The sequence below is a fragment of the Enhydra lutris genome, unplaced genomic scaffold, assembly GCF_002288905.1.
Source record: "Enhydra lutris kenyoni isolate GAN:26980312 unplaced genomic scaffold, ASM228890v2 scaffoldscaffold37, whole genome shotgun sequence".
NCBI lineage: Eukaryota > Metazoa > Chordata > Mammalia > Carnivora > Mustelidae > Enhydra > Enhydra lutris.
The window spans coordinates 31095602-31120741 of NW_019154121.1; the positions used below are offsets into that span (position 1 = coordinate 31095602).

The following is a 25140-nucleotide window of genomic DNA, read 5'->3' on the forward strand; positions in this document are numbered from 1 at the left end:
CCAAAGGTCCCACCTCCTAACGCCGCCCTGGGGTTAAGACGGTAGCGTGTGAACGTTGTGGGACACAAACACCCCCTCCGTAGCATTGCCTGCGGGTGTGCCTGGTGGGAACAGCAGGCCCTGACACTCCATTTAAATCAGGACCGGCTGACTGCTTCCCTGTGCGTCAAATGCAATCCAAAAAGGGAATTTAGTTTTTTTATTTTCTTTTTCATTGATTACTGACATTTTTAAATGGGGTAGTGTTTTGTTTTTTTTTGTTTGTTTGTTTGTTTTTTTAAAGATTTTATTTTATTTGTTTGACAGAGAGAGATCACAAGCAGGCAGAGGCAGGCAGAGAGAGAGGAGGAAGCAGGCTCCCCGCTGAGCAGAGAGCCCGATGCGGGGCTCGATCCCAGGACCCCGAGATCATGACCTGAGCCGAAGGCAGCGGCTTAACCCACTGAGCCACCCAGGCGCCCCATGGGGTAGTGTTTATATGCAAGGTTGTATTTCTAGGTTATTTTGTTTCATTTTGTTGCAGTCTTTGTACTTACAACAAATGCGGGGTGGACAGTTGCCAACCCCATCCGCATGTAGTGGACAAACATCCCGGTAAAATCAGTAATTGAGACTTAGGTCTGAACTGCTCTAAATGAGGTGGGAAATCATCTAGGCTATTTCCCTGGGAAACGGAAAGTCGGTTCTCGATTTTTCTTTGAACGAATGATTCATGGCACTCACCGTAACTGTGGTGATAGAGAAAATGTGATGTGTTTGGGCAGCGTGCAAGGACCCCAGGGCTCAGACTCTTGCTCACGAGCAGCCACTCTGGTGGCAGTGACACAGGTTTACCCCAAACCCACTGTCTGACCTAGAGGCCCACTGTAATATCCCGAGGGCCAAGGCGAAGGCTGGGGAGAGCGCAGTGCTCTGGGCCCAGGGGCCCGCTGCTGGCCCACCTCACTGGAAGGACGCAGCCCCTTTCTGTCCTCCCCACCAGCCATGCTGGCTCCTTACGGGGCTTCAGCCAGCCGCCTGCTGGAGTTCAGAAGACATCCTCCTTGTTTGTTTGCATTACGGGGGTCTGTCTCACAGCATAGAATAAAGATGGAACCTATCTGGTCTGTAAAGGGTCACAACATATAATAAGATCATTATTACGTAAAATGTACGTTACCCAAGAATCACTGGTGTGTTGTTATAGATAGGTAAATGTTTTCCATGGTCTTTGGGGGAAGTTCGTTAGCATCTTTGGATAGTCTTGGAATGCATTTGGTTCCCCTCTTGAAGAGTGGGATACTGCCAGGTACTCAGTATTTACTGTCCGCAGTGTCCGCGTTTGGAGGGACAGATTGGAATATGACACTAGAATCGGCATCAGTGGGGCTTCCACAGGTGAAAGGTGTGACTGCAGGTGACGTGCTGGGACGGAGGGCAGCCAGCTACAGCCTCTGGCCAACTCCACCCACCTCGTGTTTGTAGTTAAAAAAAGATGATTAGAATCCCAGTAGGCATCACGTACAGCGTCCGCTTGCTCTCCCAGCGATGGCAGCTGAACAAAGCCCAGAGAAAGCATGTGCTTTTGGGCCGTTTCCAGGACAGTTTGCTGACCCTGCTGTAGGGCCACACCAACAGACAAATGACAAAGAGCATGGTGAAAAGTTTGGTCTCCATTGGGGGTCATGGAAAATCATTGTTTTGAGCAAACGGCTGATACTTACTCCATTTGTGAGGGGACAGCATGGGGCACATGGGTTTTAGAGGGTGAGACTCAGAGTTACGGGTCTGGGACTGTGCCTGGGTCCTCCGTAGTGCTGGCCTTGCTCACAGCAACGTGATGCTTCGAGGTCAGGGAGGGCTGAAAAGTGACCACGGGATCGGTCCGCAGGGCTTTATGTCCCTGGTGCTTTTTCTTGGAACCGCTGTACTGAGATACGACGCACACTCCTGCAGTCAGCCCGCTGGGAGCGCGGGGTTCAGGGGCGCCTGGCTGGCTCGGCCCGTGGAGCGTGTAGCCCTTGATCTGGGGGCTGTGAGTTCGAGCCCACCGTGGGCGTAGCAATCACTTGAGTGGATGGCGAATGAATGAATGAATGAATGATTTTCAGGTGTGCGATTCAGGAGTCTCCGTGTGTTCAGAGTGGTGCAGCCATCACCGCCGTCAGACTCGGAGCATTCCTCTCCTGTGTCTGCCGACAGTCGTCCTTTCCCCTCCCCAGACCGTAGGCCAACGGTAACTACCCTTAGTCTCCACTGTGTCCCCTTCTGGACGTTACGTGAAATGGCACCGCACATACGTGGCCCATAGGGACTGGCTTCCTTTGCCTGGTGTCATGTTTCTGAGGATCGTCAGAGGCATAGCCCGTGCGAACGCTTCGCTCCTGGTAGTGCCAAGTCTCGGTCCCTCCTGTGACAGCCGCGTTTGCTGTCCGCTCATCAGCTCATGGGCAGGGGTTGTCCTTGGCGATGTTCGTGGCCGCGTGGTTTGTTGAAATGAGCTTGCTGTGTGGTGAGGAAGAGGGAAGGTAGAAAAATAGTAAAAGGTGGGACGCCTGGATGGCTCAGTTGGTTAAGCAGCTGCCTTCGGCTCGGGTCATGATCCCGGCGTCCTGGGATCGAGTCCCGCATCGGGCTCCTTGCTCATCGGGGACCCTGCTTCTCCCTCTGCCTCTGCCTGCCGTTCTGTCTGCCTGTGCTCGCTCTCTCTCCCTCTCTCTCTCTGACAAATAAATAAATAAAATCTTTAAAAAAAAAAAATAGTAAAAGGTGTCGGTGGCCTTTTCAGAAGGCCTCACTTTGGAGGGAAGGAGAGAGAGCACCCTACAGTGAGAACACGGTCCAGGAACGTGTGGGTGGGTTGGTTTTCAAAGCTGGGGCGGCTCGGTACCCGTGAGCTGTCGGGAGGAGGAGCAGGTGAGAGGAGCGGCCTAGCAGCTGGCCGGACGCTGCGCAGGGCGCCTGCAGGAGAGCTGTCCATGGGGCGTGGTGGGGACCCGCCGGCGCTGGCTCGGGAAGCCCGTTCACCACGCAGTTCTCCTCGGTTTGGACCGGAGCGGCCGCCTGGGGCTTGAGCAGCTCTGGAGCCAGGAGGGAGGGGTTGGCTTCAGCGGTCCCGAGCATGGAAGGCGGGCCGGGGGTGGGTGGCGTGCGTGTGGACTGCGCGAGGAGGGAAGGTCAGAAGGTGAGCTCTTGCTGGCCTGGGAGCCCGGCTGAGGACACGGCCCCTGGCGCTTTGGAACCCAGTGGGACCGCGGGGAGTGGCCGTGTGGGGAGGAAGGTCAGAGAAGATGGTGTGTTGGAAGGGAAGAGAGTGTATCAAGGACAAGAGGTGAACAGTGACCGCCTGCTAGGAGGTCGGGAGGGCGGGGACCGGGAGGGACACAGTGGCACCCCCTGCAGTGACGTCCCGCCAAAGGGTAAATGGAGGACGTGCCATGCGCCGACTCAGTGCTAGGGATTGCGGTTAAGGAGTCTCTTGTCCTTCAGTAAATCAGAAATCAACATTGCTACGTCATTTCCTATGAGAATTAATCAGAACTGTCCTCATTTTCAGCTGTAGTAAGTTCCTCGCAGATGTGCAGCTGCGTTCCGTTCGCTGACCCTGGGAAACGGACCTGCCGCTGTGCACCCTGGAGTCGGCCCATGTGAGAAGTGACTTAAAAACCAGTGCCTGCAAAGCAGATTATGCTCTTGTGACTTTTCAAAAAAATAAATGAATGTACTGATAGATACATCACAGCTTTTTTGAAATAATTCACATTCCATAAAATTCAGCCCTTTTTTTAAATGTTCTGTTCGTCAGCAGATGGTACATCATTAGATGTCGATGTAGAACTTGAGCCTTGTAGAGTGTGCTGTTCCGTGGTTTCTGACAGGTCCAGGGGGCTGTGCTGCCGTCGCCGCTGTGTACGTGGAGAACAGTGGCCTTGTTGTGAACAGGCTCTCGTGCACAGGCAGCCCCGCTCCAGGCTGCCCCCACCAGCCCCGGGCTCCCACTCATGTGTTGTCTCTGCATCTGTCCGCTCTGGAAGTTTCATAGAAGCGGGCTCCTGCAACACACAGCCTCTGGTGACTGGTTTCTTTGACTTCACAGAACGTTTCCAAGGTTCCCGATGCCGTAGCCTGTGTCAGGACTTCTTCCTTAGAGGTGGCTGGTGCTCCGCTGTGTGGGTGGAAGACGTGATGTTTACGCGTCCCTCTGACGGGACATTCGGGTGTTCCCGTTCCCGCCTTCGGCTGTTGGGAATAATGCTGCTGTGAGCATTTGTGTACCGGTCCTCCCTGACTTAGGATGGGGTGACATCCCGATAAAAACCCATCGTAAATTGAGGATATCAGATGTTGAGAATGCATGTCCCACACCTCCCCTAGCCAACGTCACCGCAGAGCGTGGCCCACCTGAAGTGCGCCCCGAGCGCTCCCATGAGCCAGCAGGTGTGCAGTCGGGAAACACGAAGCCTGTGTGACAGTACGGTGTCGAGTCGCTCCTGGACTGCACGGAACGCTGTCCTGAAGGTGACGGACGGGAGGGCGGTGGGGGCGTACCCAGTTGCCGCCCTGCCGACCGCTGACCCTCGTGATCGCACGGCTGCTGGGGGCTGCGGCCACCGGCCGGCATCACTGGGCAGGGTCAGACCGCGTAAGGCTAGCCCAGCAAGAGGTCCACGTCCTGAACTCAGAGTGTCGCTTTCGCACCATTGTAAGGTCGAACAGTCCCGAGAGGAACCATCACGAGCCGGGACCATCTGTAGAGTGTTTGTGTGCACAGATGTGTGCGTTTCTCTCAGCCAAGAGAAATCTGTGTCAAGGGCTGGGAGTGCTGAATCGGTGGTTCTGCGGTGTCCACAGCCCACTCTGGCCGCCCGCACTGTGTGCGGGCTCCGGTGCCTCCACACCATGGCGACACTTAACCTCATCTGCTTGATCTCTTTATTTTACTTACTTGATTTGTTTATTTTTGTGTTTTTATCAGAACCATCCTCGTGGGTGTGAAATCATATCTCATTGTGCTTTTGAGCTCCTGGAGGACTCGCGGTGTTGGGCATCTTTCTGTGGAGAAAGGTCCCCTCGAGTCCGTCGTCCATGTCTTCAGCTCTTTGTCTTCTGTTAAGTCCTTTATATGTCCTCGTTTCAAGTCCCTTCTCATCCTCATGATGATTTGCAAGTGTTTTCTCCTGTTCTGTGGGGTGTCTCTCCCTTTCTTGACAGCAGCCTTTGAGCTCTAGAGTGTTTAATTTTAAGGACGTCTTAATGCATTTATTTTTCTTCTGTTGCCTGAGCTTCTGCAGGCTTATCTAAGAAACCCCGGTCGCACGATTTAACCCAGGGTCCTAAAATTACACCTGTGTGTGTCATTGAGCCTGGTACTTTTATTTCTTATATTTAGGTCTTTAATCCATTTTGACTTAATTTTTTTATGGTTTGATTTAGGATTTTATTTTTCAGTTTTCAGGGGCCAGATAAGCTCCTCTCTTTCCAGTTATATATCATTTTTCGTTAATTTTTGTAGATGGTGTGAGGTAGGGGCCCCACTTGGTCCTGCGCGTGTGGCTGTCCAGTCGTCCCAGCACCATTGGTTGGGGAAGACCAACCCAGTTCCCTTGTCAGGAGTCAGTTGACAATGAATGTAAGGGGTTTTTCTGAACTTTCGGTTCTGTTTCAGTGATCTGTCCAGCCATGTGCTGGCATGCACTGTGGTGATTACTGTACCTGTGTCGTCAGTGCTGTGCGTGTGTTCATTAATGACAGACGGTAATGGAGCCTGGGATGGTGGAAGGGACCCAGGAGGTCCTCAGTAGAAAAATCATACCCTTTCTTTTTGTCTCTGAGGTCAGCAGTTAACAGCCCAGTCACTGTTCATTTGTTCTGATTCCAAATGTTGCGACTTTAATAATACAGGTTCTCGGTGTTGTCAAGTTTAGAAATGGGCTCTAACTTAACCTCACCATTATGTACATATGTTTCTTTAGTCTCTCCTTATCATCAGAGACAAATTTCAGACATTGACCTGCTGTTAAATTCTTTAACATAACTGTCAAACAGACTATTTTCTACTTTAATTCATTTGAAGATATAACCTGCGTCTCCTACCTGAAGCTGTGTGCTGGCTTTGGTGTCCGTTCTCCGTGAGATACCGTCTCTCCCTGGCAGTGGTCCCCGGGACCCAGCTTCAGCTCCCCCCGGAAGATAATGTTTTATAACCCATTTCATGAAAATCTTTGAAATGATGTACTAGTTCTTTCTATTAAGGTGAGCCTGAGAATCTCCTAAATTAATAGTAATGAAATTAAATTTTAAAATAATAATGGTAAGCCTTTATTTTGCTAGACTAAACTGAGATACTCCCTAAATCTTTTAAGTATTTATTATTTATTTAATTAATCTCTACCCACCCACCCCCACATGGGACTGGAACTCATGACCCCGAGATGAATAGTGCTGTGCTGCACTGACTGAGTTGGCCGGGTGCCCCTGAAGTACCCCCTGAATTTAGTGGTTCTCACAGTGTGGTTACGGACAATAGGGGAAGTGATTTTATTTGCATGAGTTAAATCTTACTAAAATTTGCTATTATTTTTTTTTTCCCGAATGTACAAATTGTCCAATCTTGATTAACATAGAGACGAGATAATTAGATGGTCCTGGTTTGCTGAAGTTTTCTGCCCATTAGTTCTGTAAGTCCGGTGAGTATAAACTCATTTTTTCCTGTTTATGGACATGCTGTTCCAGGTGCAGATGCTGTGAGGAAGCAGTGTCCTTGCAGGGCCCTGGAGGTCCAGAGCCGACAGCAGAGCACTCTTACTCCTCTCCTCCGTGGTGTGTACCAGGTTCCAGGGAGAATTAGGGATCTACACCTTCCTCCCAGAAATGAAGTTAGTGTAAATCGTATCTCAGTGAAGCTCTTTAAAATAGTGAAGGTTAGGAGTACCTGGGTGGCTCAGTGGGTTAAGCCTCTGCCTTTGGCTTGGGTCGTCATCTCAGTGTCCTGGGATCGAGCCCCACATCGGGCTCTCTGCTCATCAGGGAGTCTGCTTTCTCCTCTCTCTGCCTGCCTCTCTGCCTACTTATGATCTCTGTCAGTCAAATAAATAAATAAAATCTTTTTTAAAAAAATAAATAATAAAATAGTGAAGGTTAGACAGAACCAGTAACGAAACTCTAGTTCTATGAGGATGGTAGACAATTTAGTTTTACGTATTTAAGATTTTACTTAGATAGTTTTCTGGAAATTCCTAAGGGAATACTAGTTCCTAAAACATCTGATTATTATCTGATTACAAATGGTTAAACTTTGTACCAGCGTGTTAAAAATTGTCCCTATCTAAGTGAGCGTAACGGTCTAGTCCTAATAGTGTGGTGTCTGCACGTTAAATCCTCGGGGAGGAAAATTGTGTATTGATTGATTATGATATTTATTGGGTCATAATGTATTTAAATTTTCTTTAATGCATATGTTAGTGATTGTTTACTGTGATAAAGTGCAAAGAGGTCTGGAAGAGCAATCCTACATGGAAAGAATTACCTCATGTCACTGGTCACTTCTCAATTAGAAGTTCCATTAGCAGATGATTCCTGCTTCTGGTGTGGGTCATGATTGCGTTTTATCGCCTGTAAATCAGGCTTCAGGCAGGGAATAAATAAACAGCTCAAGGATGTGGTAATGTCATCTTGAACTTTTTTTTTTACAGATAGAAGCACCTAGGTCCATTTAAGCCAATTAAATTCAGGAATTTATTGAAGGAGCTCTTTTATCATATTTGAATTCTATTTGAAAATGGCTTCCCCCCCCCTTGCTTCAGAATATTGATTTAATTGGAGCAGGATGCCTATAAATCAGATTATTTGATAATATCTTGGTCATGTATTTCCAACTTTTAATTAGAAGACCCTGAAACTTCCGTGTGGTTTTTAATTTCGTGTTTCAGTAGCATACAGTGCACACGTAAAGTAGCAGAGAGTGTAACAGTTAACAGTTTATCCTGGCATTTTTGAGACCTGGGAAAATTTATTCTTGAATATCATTGGAGTCCTTTTGTAAAATGCTCACTGAATTTGCTGAGCCTTTAAAAGTGTAGATTGAAGCGAGTCCTGGTGATTTAAGTTCCATTGGTCTTAAATGGCAAAGCTTCTCTTCTGTAATATCTTGTTTTGAACTCTCAGACTCATTAAGGGTCAGTGTAATTGAGCTTCTTCCTCTGATTGCCATCGGACTAAGTGCTCGTCTCTAAAGTTAATATATCTTTTCCCCTAGATTTTTTAAACATAATATTCAGCAAATAGTTGATCATTCTGTGCTTAGCCCAAGCCTTCCAATCAATGTTAAGACTTTTTTTACTTTGATGTCAGCAAATTTCACAAGCAAGCTTTCCCTGGATCTCCCAGTTCCCCACAGTGGATGGTTCATTATGAGTTTGCTCTCCTTGACCTTTAACTTTTTTTGGAAGCAGAAAAATCAAAGACCATCACAACTTAAAAGTGGTCCCTTTGTTGGACTCCTGCCCCTTCTGAGGACCGGGCCGGCCCTCACGGCTGCCGATACCCACGGTTTCCAGTCTGCCCCTTCAACAACGAAGGGCTCCCCTCTCTGCACTCTTCCTCCTGTCCGTCAAGGCCATGGCGTTCTGTCTACGTTCATTTTATTTCTTCAAAACTGAATGGGAAATAAAAGCGAATTAAGTTAGATTGTATGGTAAAAGTCACACATATGTTCCAGAATTCAGTTGATTCCACAACCTAAAAGTATTGCTGTAGCTTTAGCTCCTCTGAGATACTTACCAAAATTCTTTCTGCTCCTGAGTGAAGTATAGAGCATGCTCACTGTTAAGCTGTCCCTTCTCATAAATTTGACGCTGATTAAGTGCAGATCAGTATCATTATACTGAAGCCATTTTCCTTTCTCTAAGCCATGCTGAATCGTCACCGTGAGAATTAGAAACAGGGCCGCCTGGGGGGCTCAGTTGTTGGGTGTCTGCCTTCGGCTCGGGTCATGGTCTCAGGGTCCTGGGATCCAGCCCCACATCGGGCTCTCTGCTTGGCAGGGAGCCTGCTTCCTCCTCTCTCTCTGTGCCTGCCTCTCTGCCTGCTTGTGATCTCTGTCAAATAAATAAAATCTTTAAAAAAAGAAAGAAAGAAAGAACATTGGCAACACAGGCTTGCTGGTCCTGCTTTACGTCTGCTGCTCATCTCTGGTCTTCATTTGTGCAGTAAGAACAGTAAATACCCAAAATAACATAAAGCCCACGTCGTTCCCTCTGAGCACTTAGTATATGTGCTTCTGAAGCAAGGACATTCCTTCTGAACATTTAAGTACTGATTTGGGGAGGGGGTGCCGGGGGCACAGCCAGTTCAGCGTTCAACTCCTGACGTCAGCTCAGGCCGTGGTCTCAGGGTGCGGAGACCGAGCCTGCCTCGGGCCCCGTGCTTGTCAGGGAGCCTGCTCGTCCCTCTCCCTCTGTCCCGCTTAGGTGTGCGCCTGCACGCGCACGCACGCTTTTTCTCTCTCTGAAATAAGTGAGATCTTTTTAAAAATACTAATTTAGAATTAGCAAATTAGTAATTTTTTGAGAAGTGGACCAAGTAAAGACGGACAGTGTCGCTCTCGTTCCTGTGGCAGCGATCAGCTTCGCCTGGGAGCCAGCAAGTGGTCTCTGCGCCGAAGCTCTTGAGTGAGACCAGGCCGCCGGGGTTGCTGGTTTCAGCAGTGGAGCAGTGATGGGGTGTGAATTCGGTTCAGCGGGTCCCCTTGCCTCTGCCGTGACGAGGAGCTTCGACAGCAGCAGAAGTCACACAGAGAGACCCATGTGAGGCGCCCCCGGCCCCCAGGTTGATTGGTCATGAGCTCCTTCGTCCTGGGATGTGGTGGTGGAGAGAAGACCCGAGGGGGTTTGCTAAAAATCCAGATGTGGGGGTGTGGGGGGAGGGGCAGCGGGGCTACACGCAACCAGAGAATGGAGGGTCGTCAGCCACGTGGGGGGACTTGGGAAGGGGTGAGGAGGTGCCTGTTTCTCCTGAGGCCCCGAGAGGCCAGCAGAGTGTGCCGTTGAGGGTGGGGGCCTCGAGGTGGGGGGCATGGTCCGAGCTGAGCCAGCACTCAGGTGGGGCTTAGGGTGGTGAGACCCTGCGGTGCTGCCCAAGGCACGGGAGTAGCCGGAGGCGGAAGCGCAGAGCTGAGTCCCAGGCCGGGCCGAGAGTTCAGAGGCTGCCGGAGGCTGCGGGAGCAACCGCGTGAGCATGGTGTTTCCGAGGCCGCATCACGGCGCGCTTCCAGGGCGAGACGACAGGTGGTGTCAGACACAAGCCCGAGAGGGGAGCCCTCGCTGTGCTCGGGAGGCTTGCGTGGAGCCTCGGCGCACGGGGCCGTGTCTCCCCGAAGTGCCCGGTCATGGGCCGAGCCCCAAGCTCTGGAGCCGCTCGTGTCGCCGGACGCGGGAGAGGCTCCGGCCCCGCTGCACGCCGTGGGCCCACACGGCCCAGATGCCCCCAGACGTGCGGCCGCGGATGGACGGGGGTGTGTCGTCTGAGCTCGGGGCGCCCGAGCCCCAGCAGTTCTGGACGGGCTGGGAGGACGGCGCAGACGAGCGGGCTGGGCCTTCTCCGCGGGGCCCAGGCCAGCAATGGCGCTTTCTCTTGCCAGGCACCAGGCACTTTCTCGGGGGACGGCTGCTGAGCTGCTCTGTCGGGCCGAGTGCCCGATGGCGCTGTCCTGCAGCAGACTCCGCGCGGCCGCGGCGGGGAGGCCAGCGCTGGACAGGCAGCTCGGAGCAGCGCGTCTCCGGAGAGGATCTCGCGGTGGCTTCAGCGGGGCCCGCACGGGGTTTAGCCGCGCCGAGCGCAGAGCGGGCCGGGTGTTGGCGCCGGGGCCGTGCGGCGGCCGCACTGGGGAGGCGCCCTGGTGGGGCTTGGGCTGTTTGTGCGAAAGCGGGGCCGGAGCGTGGGGCGCGCGTGTGGGAGCGGAGAGCCCACGGACGGTCCTTCTGAGTGCGTCCGCTCCCTTGAGACCCTTGGTCGGGTGAAGGTGGGGACGGACAGTGGGGTGAGGAGGCAGTAGGAGTCTCGAGGGCTGGTTCCCGAGAGCGGTCCTGCGTGGGGCTTGTCGGTCAAGCCTTTTCGTGGACTCTGCCCCTGGCCTGCTGGGCCCAGCAGCCTGCATGTGATCCCCGCGGAGTCTGAGGACTGCTGGCGGGGGGTGGGCAGGCCCCCTCGAGGCGGCGGCATCATTGAGGGGGGCACTGACGCAGGTGTGGCGGTAGGTTGAACCCGGGGTGGGCGGTGTTTGCCGGGTGAGCTGGGTACAGGGGAGTCGAGGGCACAAGATGTGATCATGGCCATGAACCTTTAAATCTGGGCTGTCAGAGGAGGCTGGTCATGAGGATCTGAGGGCAGGGAACAAGAAGGCGGCAAGACGAGGTATGGTGTTGTGGTTAGTGGTGGGGGCCGCGTACACTGGGCAGGAAGGAGTCCGAGTGTGGGGTGCTTGAAACCAGATCAGGGAGGGACACTCAGGACAGGCCTGAAGACTGGGTGCCTGGCTGGGACAGAAGACAGCAGGTGGCAGAGAGACAGAAAGGCACAGGAGAGTGGATGGGAGGCGGCTGCCAGGTCAAGGTCAGGGTCAGAGTGTGCAGGAGACGGCCCTAAGTCAGGTTCAAGGGCAGGGAGCTGGTAGCTCTGGGAGGAATGCAGGAGGCCCAGCCACAGGAGAGTCAAAGCCAGAGACAGGGGGTGGCAGGCGTGTAAGGCCACTTCTCCCCCTCGGCCTCTCCCCTGCGTACCTGTTCTCTCTCTCAAGTAAATAAACAGATTTTTATTTATTTATTAAGATTTTATTTATTTATTTGACAGAGGGAGAGTATAGGTGGGTGGAGCAGCAGCAGAGGGAGAGGGAGAAGCAGGCTTCCCGCTGCTTCGATGTGGGGTTCAATCTCAGGACCCTGGGATCATGACCTGAGCCGAAGGCAGAGGCCTAAACTACTAAGTCACCCAGGCACCCCAACAAATCTTTAAAAAAAAAAAAAAAAAAAAAGTCTAGCACAGCCCACCCTGCAAACAGTGCTAAACATTGCAATATTGTCGGGAATAATCCTTTTTTCTTAGAAACGAAACCAGAAACACAAAAAGAAAAAAATAGGTTGGACTTCATCAGAAACTTTTTGCTCCAAAGAACACCATCCAGAAACTGAAAGGAGGAAGTATTCGCATTCCTATCTGATAAGAGACTTGGACTAGGATAGAGCAGGGCCTCCATGATACAGAGAATCTAATTTTAGGATGGGCAAAGGACCCGAATGGATATTTCTCCAAAGAAGGTAAACGAGTGAGCCGTAAAACACATGAAAACGTGCTCGCCCTCATTAGTCATCAGGAAAGCGCACACCTAAACCGCAGCGCAAGACCACCTCATGCCCACGGGGACGGAAGGAGGCACCTGGTGCTGGCCAGGATGTGGGGAAGCAGCGCGCACGCGTCAGTGCGGCCCCTCGGGACACGGGCGGGTTGGTCCAGGTCACACAGACCTGCCTTCTGGGCCAACCAGCTTGTGTTCAGGCAGAAAGTGCTCACGGTGGCTTCCTCTGTAAAAGCCCACACGGAGAAATGGGTCGAATGTCCATCATCTGACGAAGGAGAACAGACTCGGTGCATCCACTCCACTGGCAACGACTTGGCCGTGGGAAGGAGGGAGTCCTGACGGCCGCGGGGACACCAGGGCAGAACAGGCTCCGTGACGAGCGCGAATCACAGAGACCACCGCCAGGGGATCCGTCCATCTGAAATGTCCAGAGAGGGAGATCTGTGCAGTGAGAAAGTCGATAATGATCGTCGCAGGCTGGGAGGGTGCGAGAAAGGAGGCCCACGACGGAGTGAAGTGTTTCTTTGGCTGGCGATGAAAGTGTGCGGAAGTTAATCGTGCTGATGGTTGTGTAAGAGTGAGAGCCATTGGCTTGTTCACTTTAGATGAGTGGATTGTCCGGTACGTGAATCCTGTCTCAGGAGAGCTGTTACCAAAAAACAGTGTGATGCCGTGATTTTGCTCGAGCCGGAACGTGTCAGAGGAGTTAGCGGAAGGAGAACTCGCTGTGGGCTGGGGTTCTGGGGGTGGTTTCGGCCAGAGGAGCTATAGCCACGCTGTGTGTCACCAGCCTGTAGGAGAAGTTCTCAGTGCCCGGCCACAGCGAAGTTACTTATCCTGGAGGGACATCCATATCCTCGAATTTCAAGGGAGGGAGGGTGGCAGATTTCTGTCTATATTTTACTATCCTGTGTGGTAAAAAAATCTTCAAACCTGAGAAATGTTTCCTTTTCGCTAGTGAAGATGGTTCTGCCATGTGGGGTCCTTTAATGGAGCCTCCGTGGTTTCCTCAACTCCTGATGAATCTTTCAGAGGCAGGGACGTAACAACTGTCCCACATCTCCCAGGTAGTCACTCTCGTGGTGGGTCACTTTGGCGAACCTTTTGGTTCCTGGTCTTCCAGAAATGCCTCTGTGGGCAGAGCGGGCGGAGCCGGGAGAGCGCGGTGAGACGCACGCGGCAGGGAAGCCTCGGCGCTCGGCTCAGCCAGCTCACCCCATGGCGCGGCTCCATCTCCGGGTGTCCAGCGAGGAAGATAGGATCTGAGAACTGGACCTTCATGCCCCACCCACCAGGATCCCCTGCGGGTTTCTGAAAGAGGACGGTTTTGTAAACTAAAGCTGCCAAAGCATCAAGTGCACACTGGCAGTTGGCCTGAGCAAGAGAAGGCCTGTCCTCAGGGAAGGCTTTTCTTCCGGCCTGAGTGGCTGGTGTGGCCCGAGGAGCCCCCGCTCAGCGCCCTGTGCTGCTGGTGTGACGGGAGGCGCGGGAGGGCCGGTCTCAGAAGGGCTCTCGGGCCATGGGCAGGGCCCAGGCGCTCTGCTCCAGGCCACTTGGGAGCCTCTGCAGGGAAGAGGAGGGCCGTGCCAGCACCCTGCCTTGAAGCTCAGGGTTTCAGTGATGCCTTTTCTCTGAACACCAGAGCCACTGGACCCTGCTCCGACATTTGCTGAATTGTGAATGGACAGAGTCACTGTTTCAGGGTTTTTTGTTCTGGGTTGGTTTTTGTTTTGTTTTGTTTCTGGTTTTTTTTTTTTTTTTTTTTTTAAGATTTTATTTATTTACTTGACAGAGATCACAAGTAGGCAGGCAGGCAGAGAGAGAGGAGGAAGCAGATTCCCTGTGGAGCAGAGGGCCCGATGCGGGGCTCGATCCCAGGATCCTGGGATCATGACCTGAGCTGAAGGCAGAGGCTTAACCCACTGAGCCACCCAGGTGCCCCATGTTCTGTTTCTGTTTTTTAAGATTTCATTTATTTATCTATCTATTAGGGAGAGAGAGGGCAAGACAAGCCCAGGGAGGGGCTCCTGGGGGGCTCAGTAGGTTAAGCCTCTGCCTTTGGCTCAAGTCAAGGTCTCAAGGTCCTGGGATCAAGCCCCGCATCAGGCTCTCTGCTCGGCGGGGAGCCTGCTTCCCCCTCTCTCTCTGCCTGCTGCTCTGACTACTTGTGATCTCTCTCTCTGTGTCAAATAAATAAATAAAATCTTAAAAAAAAAAAAAAAAAAGATAAGCCCAGGGAGCAGCAGGTGGAGGAGGAAGCGGGCTCCCCACTGAGCAAGGAGCCCAACACGGGGCTCCATCGCAGGACCCCAGGATCATGACCTGAGCCGAAGGCAGATGAATGCTTCAGTGACCCACCCAGGCATTCCAGAGTCCCTATTTTGAGAAGTACTGTAGGATGTCCAAGAGTGTAAGAGAGTGTGGAGCTGGAGGGGCTGCCTCGCTGTCTTGGGTGGTGACGGCGTGCAGGAGAAACATGGGGACAATGGGACATGGCCCCATAGCGCAGATCTGAACATTGGGCAGCGCCGCCACTGTGCCGACGAGAGCTGTGAGCAGTGTGGGAAGACCTCTGGGATGGGATTGCGAAGACCCAGGGTTTGAAATGAAGCGTGACACATACATAGTTGTGCATAACCTGAAGTGTCTCAGAAGAGAAGAAATGGGTTTCTGCAAACAAATTCACGGTTGTGGAATCCAAAGGTGGAAAGTAGTCCCAAGGCCATAGTTGTCACTTAATAGATGTCTCTCAAATGACTGGGATGCCGCATGTTGTACGTAGACTCGGGCATTAAGGATGAGGGGTGTTTTCTGCCCTGTGGGAGTTTCTGGTCCTGAAAACCACAGCAGTCCCACATGGAGGCCGTGCTTCCTGCTCGGTTGCTCTTGTGGAAGAACAGCTGTTACGTAGACAGCACGACCAGCCCACATCCTTCTGTACATTTCTTTTTTTATTTTTTTAAACTCCAAGGTTAGGGCGCCTGGGTGGCTCAGTGGGTTAAGCCGCTGCCTTCGGCTCAGGTCATGATCCCAGGTCCTGGGTTCAAGCCCCACATCGGGCTTTCTGCTCAACAGGGAGCCTGCTTCCTCCTCTCTCTCTGCCTGCCTCTCTGCCTACTTGTGATTTCTCTCTGTCAAATAAATAAATAAAATCTTTAAAAAAAAATAAAAAAAAAATAAACTCCAAGGTTAGCATGATCTGAAATAATTAAAATTATCAACATTTTGCTCAGTTAGGGTGGCTTTAACACAAGACAACTCTGATATAGTTTTTAGATTAAGTTATAAACGTTCGCTTTAGAACTACCTGAAGATTGATAGAGATGCATTTGAAAAGCATTATTTTTTTATTGATTCTTAATGTAGTAAATTACTGACGTTCTTTGGCAGCAAACAGAAGTGCCCGTGCGGCTCCCACTCACTCTCCCAGCAGTGCCACAGCATTAACCGCATTGCGACGGACTCACTTATATTAAAAGGCTTCTACTGTAATTAATCCTTTTTATTTCAAATCATTTTGGCACAATTTCTAGCTATAAACACTCATAAAGGACAGACAGCTGAAAAATACGTTACAGGTTTTTTCCATATACCTATTGCGACTCTTTCCCCGACGAGTCGTGATTGATGAGCTTCTGGGACAGCCGTGGTTCAGCCGGCTGAGAACCAAGGCCAGGGTGAAAAATGCTAAGTGGATTATTTTGCATAAAAAATAGGCAGTTTTGAAACTGTATAATTAACCTGTGTTTAGAAAATACCTTGATTTACGCTTTCATTTGTATCTAAGTTGCATACATTATGGAAATTTAATTTATAATCCATTTAGCTGATGCAATCAGACTTCTTAGTGCTATCACTCATTAGTGCTTGTGTATTAAATGCTCTGAAGGCCTAAACCTGCCTTACGTAAAAAATCGCACCTCGGCATTTACATTTTATGAGTCACAGTGGGATTTCTGTTTAAAATTCAGGTAGCTCGGATCCATCTAACGGATTTCCCTGGTTTATTGTTACTGATGCGGAAGTGGCAAACAATGACCTTACGTATCGAGCGTCCCATGATTTACGCTCCCGGTTTGCTTTAAAGTCCGCTGTCCGGGTGACGCTTTCCTTCAACACCTGGAATCAATCGTGACAGCTGGGACAGAACCTTCTTCTTGGCTTTGAGGCCATCACTCATTTGGAAATAATGGGATTCCTGAGGGCTGCAGGTTATAGCGTTAGCCGTTCTTAACCGAGCAAACTGCAGTTTCTCAGAACAGCTCCTTCTTGGCGTTACCAGTGGACAGGTTAAGTGCTGGCCGCCGCCGTGTTGCTCATTTTCTCACTCACAAGTCCTGTTCCGCCGCATTTTCAGAACTAATTGGTGCTCATTAGTCTTCAGATCAGAAATAGAAGCCCGGGGACGTAACAGTTCCGTTTCCCTGGCAGACAGAGAACATCTGAGTCCGATGGGCCGGGGGGCACCATGAAGTACGTAGTTAACAGAGTGAACCCGGCGTCCTCAGTGCATTCACCTCAGGGAGAAGGGCTCATCCGCGCTGGGCGCCAGTGGCGTTCTGAGGCGAGAACCCAGTGCAGGACCATGTTTAAGGGCTCTTTTCTGGTTCCTTCCAGTCCTGAGAGTGGAAGAGACTTGAAAGTGTGGGTCTCACTCAAGGTGAACCTGAGCATTCCTGGGGGCGTAGGAGGGACTGGGAAGCCCCTGCGTGAGGGTCCGTTTCTTGGCGTGTTAAGGCTCGGGGGTGTACAGACTGGTGCCCCCACCGCCTGTTGCCCATGCGGAAAGGGTGCACAGGGACATGACCCAGCTGAGTCCCCGTCGCCAGGGCAGGGCTCCCAGGCCCAACTCAAAGGGTGGCACGGGGGCTGGTGGCTCGGAGGGCTGGAGCCCCGGCCCCCGGGAGCTGCCAGTCTCCTGTAAGTTCGCTTGCACAGCTGCATCACCAGAGCCTCGTGGCTCACCTCTTGCGTGTGTGGACAGGGTCAAGTGAACCGCTGAATGACCGCCCCCGGGATGACAGTTTGGTTTTGTGGCAGCGTTCTGGGGGCGGCGTTCCCGGCGCAGCCTGGTGACCCTTGGGTCTTCCAGCGGCGACTTAGAGAAGATCTCTGCATACGTCTGCGGCACAGCTCCCTGAGTACTTCCTGCAGCGGGGCCCCCTGCCGTCCCCCAGAAGAGAATGTGTGCCTCAGGCTGTCTCCTGCAGCCCAGCTACTGCGTGGGGGTGGTGAGTCCGCTCTCCCTGTCGTTCTCACGTCTCTGCAGACCACACTTATACAAGCAGAAAGGGCCAGGTTTCCCCTCGGCTTCTGTAGAAGAGGGACTGTTGCTTTCTGCTTAGGAGACCTTCCAGATAGGCCGGATGGAGAGGACACAGCTGGTGTGTGCTGAGCGTGGCACCTGGCCTGGAGCTGGCCTCAGCACGTAGTAGCTTGGGTACATTAGAACGTATTCTCCTATGTAGAAGAAAATAAGAATGTTTCTGAAAACTTTACAACCCACTTCTGATCCCTCGTTGCATTTTACAGCTTTAGACCATAGGCGTATTTAGCATGCAAGATGAACCTGCCGTCATGTTGGAAAACCTGCATCCCTTGACCCCCAGCCTGTGGACAGAGAATCTGGAGATGAATATAGTAATAGTCACTGAATTTATCTAGCACCACCGGTCATCCGGGAAATGCAGATTAAAACCATAGTGAGATACCCCCTCTTACAAACCAGGATAACTGAACTTTTTTTTTTTCTTTTTTTTAAATTAAAGATTTTATTTATTTGACACAGAGAGAGATCACAAGTAGGCAGAGAGGCAGGCAGAGAGAGAGGAGGAGGCAGGCTCCCTGGTGAGCAGAGAGCCCGATTCGGGACTCAATCCCAGGACCCTGAGATCATGACCTGAGCCGAAGGCAGCGGCTTAACCCACTGAGCCACCCAGGCGCCCCATAACTGAACTTTAAAAAGGCTGACAACACTGATCATCAACAAGGGTCTGGACCAGCTGGAAGCTTCCTGCATTGCTGGTCATGGTGGGACATGGTTGTGCTTGGAAAACAGCGTGTCCTTTCCCGATGCAGCTGAACACACCCATGCCTGGCACTCCCCCTGGGTCAGCAGGTCTTCAGTCTGTCCTTAAGGAAGCAGAGCGCAGACCCACAGAAAGCCTCGCACTGATGGTCCAGCAGCTTTCTTTACCCTAGCCCCAGATGGGACGCAACCCCCACATCCATCAGCAGGCCCAGGGCTGGAGATGCTGCATGGCCTCATGTGAAAAAACGAATAGCCTTACATAGTGAGGAGGCAGACAAGGGCTGTCTGATGCCCTTGGAGGGGGTTTTGGGGGTGGGGGTGGCCACAGAAGGGGGTTGACGTGAGGGACAGGAGGGAGCTCTCATAGGAAGTTGGGGGAGGGGAGGTGCTCTGTATCTTCACCCAAGTGGCCGCTGCACGGGCACGACCAGGTAATTCGTCTGGCTGTACTCTTAGAGGTTGTACAATTTATTTTACTCTGTGGAAATCATGCTTTAACATACACAAGTAAAAAGACAGTTATGCATGTGGCCCTTCAGCAGAACAGTGGGCAGTAACTCCGAGTGGAGAAGTCCTCCGTCGGGGCGTCTGGGTTTGACGCCAGCTCCGCCACACGCTCACCCACCGTGGCCGCACAAGTGCCTGTGAGCCCCAGGGCCTGGTCCCTTCGTCTTTGGGCGGGGCGGGGCAGGTTGTGTGGTCAGGTGCTGAGAATGATTTTCCTCCTGGGGGCTGGAAAAGTCAGAAGAATAGTATTTCATGACATTGAGAATCACATGCGGTCCAGCCCGCGCACAGCTGCCCTCACTCATGCACACGCTATGTTCCTTCTTTGCTACAAAGTCCGAGTGGGGAAGTGGCCACCGAGCCGGTCTAGCCTGTGGTCGTGGGTTGAATTGTGACCCCCAAAAAGATGGGGTTCCATCCTAATCCCCCGTACCTGTGAACCTGATGTTATTTGCCAGTGAACCTTTCCTGTGAGTCACACCGGGTTAGGAGTGGCTCCCCAAAGCCAGTGACTGGTCTCTGTGAGAGAAGTGGGGGGAGATGCAGACACGCACCCAGGGAAGACGGCCTCTCGAAGAGGCCGAGTTTGGAGTGACTCAGCCAAAAGCCAGGGGCCACAGGGTACAGTCAGCAACAGCAGAGAAGACAAGGAGGCCTGCCAAGGGGATGTGCCTGCTGCCACCCGGAGTTAGACTTCTGGCCCACAGAGCTCCAAGGTGCTGAGCTGTCGTTCCAAGCCCCCCGCAAGGGGCTTCGCCGAGCAGCCCTCAGAGCCCCCGATGCCTGCGAAGCGTCTGCAGGAACACGTGCCCCTCCGTGGCCACACGGGCGATGTGGCCCTGGAGTGTCCATGGGCGCGCACACTCTGCGAGGCACCCCGAAGTGCACTCCGCGTCCGCGTTAGCACGTACGATGCCCTGCACACACGTACCGGGCGGCCAGCCTGGCCTCGTGTGGAGGATGCCCGCCGGTGTCCGCACCCGCCATCGCGGGCATGGCGAGGAGCGTGTCTGCGGTCCGTCCGGGTTCTGCGGAATCTCGGAGTGGGTGGCTTCAGTGGTGGGCAGGCTGAGAGAGGAGCCCCTCCGACGCTAACCACTGCTCCATGTTCTCATTTGCAGGCGCTCTATGAAAACATGCTCGTGGAACTGCCCTTCGCCGGCTTCTTCCTGTCCAAACTGCTCGGCACCAGCGCGGATGTGGACATCCATCATCTGGCCTCGCTCGACCCTGAAGTGTACAAGAATCTGCTTTTCCTCAAGAGCTATGAAGGCGATGTAGAGGAGCTGGGGCTGAACTTCACCGTGGTGAACAACGACCTGGGGGAGGCGCAGGTGAGGGGCCTGTTCTGATGCTGCTGGCGTTCCCGCGGGGCGGTGGGTGTCCTCCCGTGTGGAAGTGCTCCGGTGCCGTCCAGTGCCTGGAGGGCTCGACGTGGGGCATGGGGGGCTGGAGACGCATGGGCCATGGCCCCAGTCCTCTGGGATTCTCTTCCTGGGCCTGCTGCTCGTCTGGCTCTTGGCCCCGGGGACTGAGGGTAGCCCCTTCTCGACAGGAGCCCCAAGGGTCCCTGTGCACCTCTGTTCCTTGCCCATTCTCAGTGGACCTCGGGTGCTCTGACCCCGACCGCTGGCCTGCGTGATCAGTCTGGTTGGTCTTGCTGTCTTTATCCTTTTTTTTTTTTTTTTTAAGATTTTGTCTACCTGTTTGACAGAGAGAGACACAGCGAGAGAAGGAACACAAGCAGGGGGAGTGGGAGAGGGAGAAGCAGGCTTCCCACTGAGCAAGGAGCCCAATGCGGGGCTCGATCCCAGGACCCTGGAATCACGACCTGAGCCGAAGGCAGATGCCCAACGACTGAGCCACCCATGTGCCCCCTTTTTAAAAAACATTTTATTTATTCATTTGAGAGGAAGAGACAGCATGAGCACAGGGAGCAGCAGAGGGAGAGGGAGAAGCACACTCCCAGCCGAGCAGGGAGCCCAACATGGGGCTCAATCCCAGAACCCTGAGATCACGACCTGAGCCGAAGGCAGACACTTAACCATTGGAGCCACCCAGGTGCCCCATGTCTTTATTCTTCTTAAAAACAAACAAACAAAAAACCCCTACATGTTAGAGATCGAAACTGATTTTTTTAGAAGACAGCACTGTTGGGGCATGATTTGCATACCACAGAATCACGCTTTTGAGGACGGCGCAGGTCAGCGCGTTCCGGGTGTGCCGCCCTCTCCCCAGAGAAGCCGGTGCACATTAGCAGGCCCATCCCACCCCGCATCGGTGAGCACGACCTGCCTGCTGAGCACGCTCGGCTACCCCAGGTGCGGCGCGGGACGGGAACCCTGTGGCCGTGGCCCTTGGTGGCTGCTGCTTTCCCTTGCCGTAGGAGCCCCTGCTCGTCCCTCTGTCCAGCTGAGCGGCGCTCCGTCGTGTGGGGACGCCAGTCTCCCAGTTGACGGACATTTGAGTTATTTCCACTTTTTAGCTGTTAGGAAGAGTATGCTAGGAATGTTCTTGTACCACACACTAAGCGTGGAAGGATTGCTGACACCCGGGGTTTCCTTGCAGTGCAATGAGATCGGAGCCGTGGGGGGAGGTAGAGATGGGCTAGACTGGCCACCAGGTGGGACTTGCTAAAATGGGCGGTTGGCGTGGGGGGCATTTGGCGTACTTTTTGTGTACATTAGCATACGTTCAGATGGTTCCCTAATTTGCAAAACCTTTTTTAACGTGTACGACAAACCGGATTGTTGGAGGACCTTTGAAGTCGTACTTGTTAATGTCTCGTTTTACCAGATTTTAAAGTGGCCAACGTGCTTCTCTAATTTTTGGTTTTTAGACAAACAGCTCTGTTTTGTAGGGAGAAGCAGCGTTTCTGCCATTCTTTTTTTTTTTTTTTTTAAAGATTTTATTTATTTATTTGACAGATAGAGATCACAAGTAGGCAGAGGCAGAGAGAGAGAGGAGGAAGCAGGCTCCCCGCCAAGCAGAGAGCCCAATGTGGGGCTCGATCCCAGGACCCTGGGATCATGACCCAAGCCGAAGGCAGAGGCCTTAACCCACTGAGCCACCCAGGCGCCCCCGTTTCTGCCATTCTTATGTAGATGAGTAATCTTCTCTGAATCTAATAGTTCTAACTACGAACGCTCATTACCATTAATCTTTGTAAATTTCTGTTGCTGGTTTTTAATTCAGGCTTTCAAAGGTCATCAGCTTTGCAACCTTAAAAGTAACTTCATATTAAAACTGTAGTCAAGGGGCGCCTGGGTGGCTCAGTGGGTTAAAGCCTCTGCCTTCGGCTCGGGTCGTGATCTCAGGATCCTGGAGAGATCCCTGCTCAGCAGGGAGCCTGCTTCCCCCCCTTCTCTCTCTCTCTGCCTGACTCTCTGCCTACTTGTGATCTCTGTCTGTCAGATAAATAAAATCTTCTTAAAAAAAAGGAAAAAGAAAAAGCAGCTAAGCTTAGGGGCATACAAGAGAAGGTGGACGGACGCCAGTGAGTCGCGTTCTCCTGCCGTTGTGGAGAACAGTTAGAGGCCTTGGGCTTTAGAAGGGGCAAGGACATACGCGGAAGGAGACCCAGTGTTTGATTCCAAATCCTGGTTTGCAGGATTTCAGTTCCTCAGGGTACAGCGGGCTAAACACGTGCGTTTCAGAGCCGGCAGGAAGAGTAACAAGGAAACACCTGAGGGCCGCCCGCCCGGATTGGTCAGAGGAATGTGTGACTCTTGATCTGCAGGTTGTGGGCTCGAGCCCCATGTTGGATGTAGGGATTACTTAAAAAAAATAAAATCCTTTAAAAAGAAAAGAAAAAAGAAAACCCCTGAGCCTCCCTTCCCAGGAAGCTGAGATTCGATCCTGGGACTGCTGAACCGTCGCTTGGCCCCACAACAGGGATGTCTTCGGGAGCGGAGATGAGAAGCATACTCAGATTTACGCGTCCTCGTTCTAAACTCTGGGTGTTCTGCCTGCCTTCGTGGTACTTGAGTTTTAGTCTGTTTCTTGGCCTTTAAACGGCTACTTTTTCCTGGGGCACCGGGGAGGCTCAGTCAATGAAGCGTCCGACTGGTTTCGGCTCAGGTCATGATCTCGGGGTCGTGAGATCGAGCCCCACATCAGGGGCTCTGTGCCCGGCAGGGGGTCTGCTTGGGACTCTCTCCCTCTTCTCCCTCTGCCCTCCTCCCCCCACACCGTGCATGAGCTCACACTGTCTCTCAAATAAGTAAAATCTTCAAAAACAACAACAAAAAGCCACCTTTTAAGAAATAGGTGTGGATTAAATCCTAAGTGGAAATAAGGGAAATGACACCACCTTGGCCTCCTGCTTCCCTGTCTCACTTGGACACCTCTGGGCATTCTGGAGAACTGACCTTGGCGCCGGGAGAGGAGATGAGAACGGGGAGGACAGAGCCCCATCCTGGTTATGGCTCGCTTAGTTGTGTTTGTTCCCACCCCTTCCATCTGCAACAGCCGAAGTTTCGCTCTGCGCAGTCAGACTTGTGTGTCACAGCGTGAGGACACCGTGAACACGGCGGGAGCGAGGCCGCGGGTCCCCGTCTCAGGCCGCCTGCTGGCGTGGTTCACCAATGAAGTAAAAGCACCGGGCGGTTCTATAGTGACCTGCCCACGGCCTCTGCTGGCGGGAGTGTTTCCCATTTTCCTTCTGAGATAGACGGTGACTGTGAGACGTCGCCCACGTAAGCGTCCGTTAGAGCAGCTCGGGTAACACTGGAACCGGTTAGAAGCAGAAGTGCGAAGTGACGATTCAGTGCCCGCTGAATAAAGAGATTGTGGGTGGCCGCGCAGAGGGATAATTGCACTGAAGGGTCTAGCAAGGAAACTGAGAAAGTCCCTGGAAAGCAGCTGATCTTTGGGGGACACCTTCCGGATTCCTGCAGCGGCAGATACAGAAACAGTCCTCTGTACGGGTTTAAGTACATGAAATACCGTGACTTAGAGAGTTCTAACATGCAAATACTCCATTATGTTGGTAGGTCATGTTAATTTTCCTTTCGGAAATACGAGGGTTTCTCCCCAACTTGTTTTCTTCGGTGAAATCAGTACGGCTGTTAGCCTGCCTAAAAACGAATGTGAAATTTTAGACCACGAGTCTGTACACGTATCTCTGCTAAGGAAGGGCTCAGGGTTTAAGGTGGTCCCTGAGTGTTGCTGCGCCCAGAGCATGAACTTGAGGCGCAAGACCTCGTTCAGGCCCTGGTTCTGCTGCCACGCCGCATGACCCTGGGCTGGTCACAGCAGCGCTTCCGCCCTTCCAGAGGGCGTGGATGGGGCCCCGAGGATGAAGTGGGTGCGCTTGGGTGGGGAGCCCGTGTGCCCCCCAGTGCTGTCCAGCCGCACTCAGGAGGGGCGGGAAGCACAGTGCAGGAGAGCTGCCCTGGTTCATACTGAGAGATGTAAATACGCCTTCACCCTGGAAGCCCAGGACCGATCCAATACGGTGTGAGACTTGGGTCGCTGTTCCAGCGTCGCTGAGACGGGAGCGGAGATGACCACACGCTGTCCCCTTGCGGTCCCTGGAAACAGCCTTGCCATCTGATAAGGCAGGGGGTCTGGGGCTTTGGGGGTCCTTTACCTGACGGTTTCCCAGGTCCTTTGTCTTTGAATCACTCACTGCCTGCTCATTTGGTTCCCGTTGTTGGTGCACGTGGAGTAAGGGCTGGTAGTTGTGCAGGAAAGCAGCACCGCGGGCTCGTGGGGCCCAGGTAGTACACGGACGGCAAGCACAGGATGCATCACAGTCTCCCCGGAGTGGGGAAGTGAGAGGAGGTGTGGATTCAGAGCCTTTCTTGGGCCTCTGGTTCCAGCCCGGAGCACAGGCACTAGCGAGCAGGCTAGTGTCGAACTAGCCCACGTGTCGAAGCCTTGTTGTGTCCGTAGCGCAAGGTGGCCGGGCGGCCATGGCGTAGATGATTTCAGGAAAGCTCCTCCGTGACGGGACAATGGCCTCCGTGGGAAGTGGTGCAGAAACTGCCCAAGATGCCGTTGCCCGGGGCAGGCCGTTGCCCGGAGCCAGAGGTGCTGTCCTCGTTCATGCTGAACCGCGAGAAGGACGTGCCCGCGGCTTCCGTGACCCGCAGTCTGGGCAGTGCTCTGTGTTCACCCCGAGCTTTGCCACCCACCGGCCGTCGGGAACGTCGTCTTCACTTGCTGTCTCTGTTCTTAGCACAGGCGGCCTCATCCAGGTGCATCCGAGAAGTCAGCAAACGTGAAAATGGTGCATTCTTGTGCGTTAGGCTGACGCATCTGCGATGGC

The 25140-nt window shown here is 52.8% G+C and overlaps 1 protein-coding gene across 2 annotated transcripts in view; it reads left to right on the forward strand.

The window, feature by feature from the left end:
• Positions 1 to 25140, forward strand: part of LOC111154399 (ubiquitin protein ligase E3C) — a 111305-nt gene that overhangs the window by 67852 nt on the left and 18313 nt on the right. For both annotated transcript variants that reach the window (XM_022513947.1, XM_022513948.1), the window contains exon 19: positions 19988 to 20200. In XM_022513947.1, coding sequence (XP_022369655.1) covers positions 19988 to 20200 — 213 coding nt within the window. The remainder of the gene's footprint in view (positions 1 to 19987; positions 20201 to 25140) is intronic.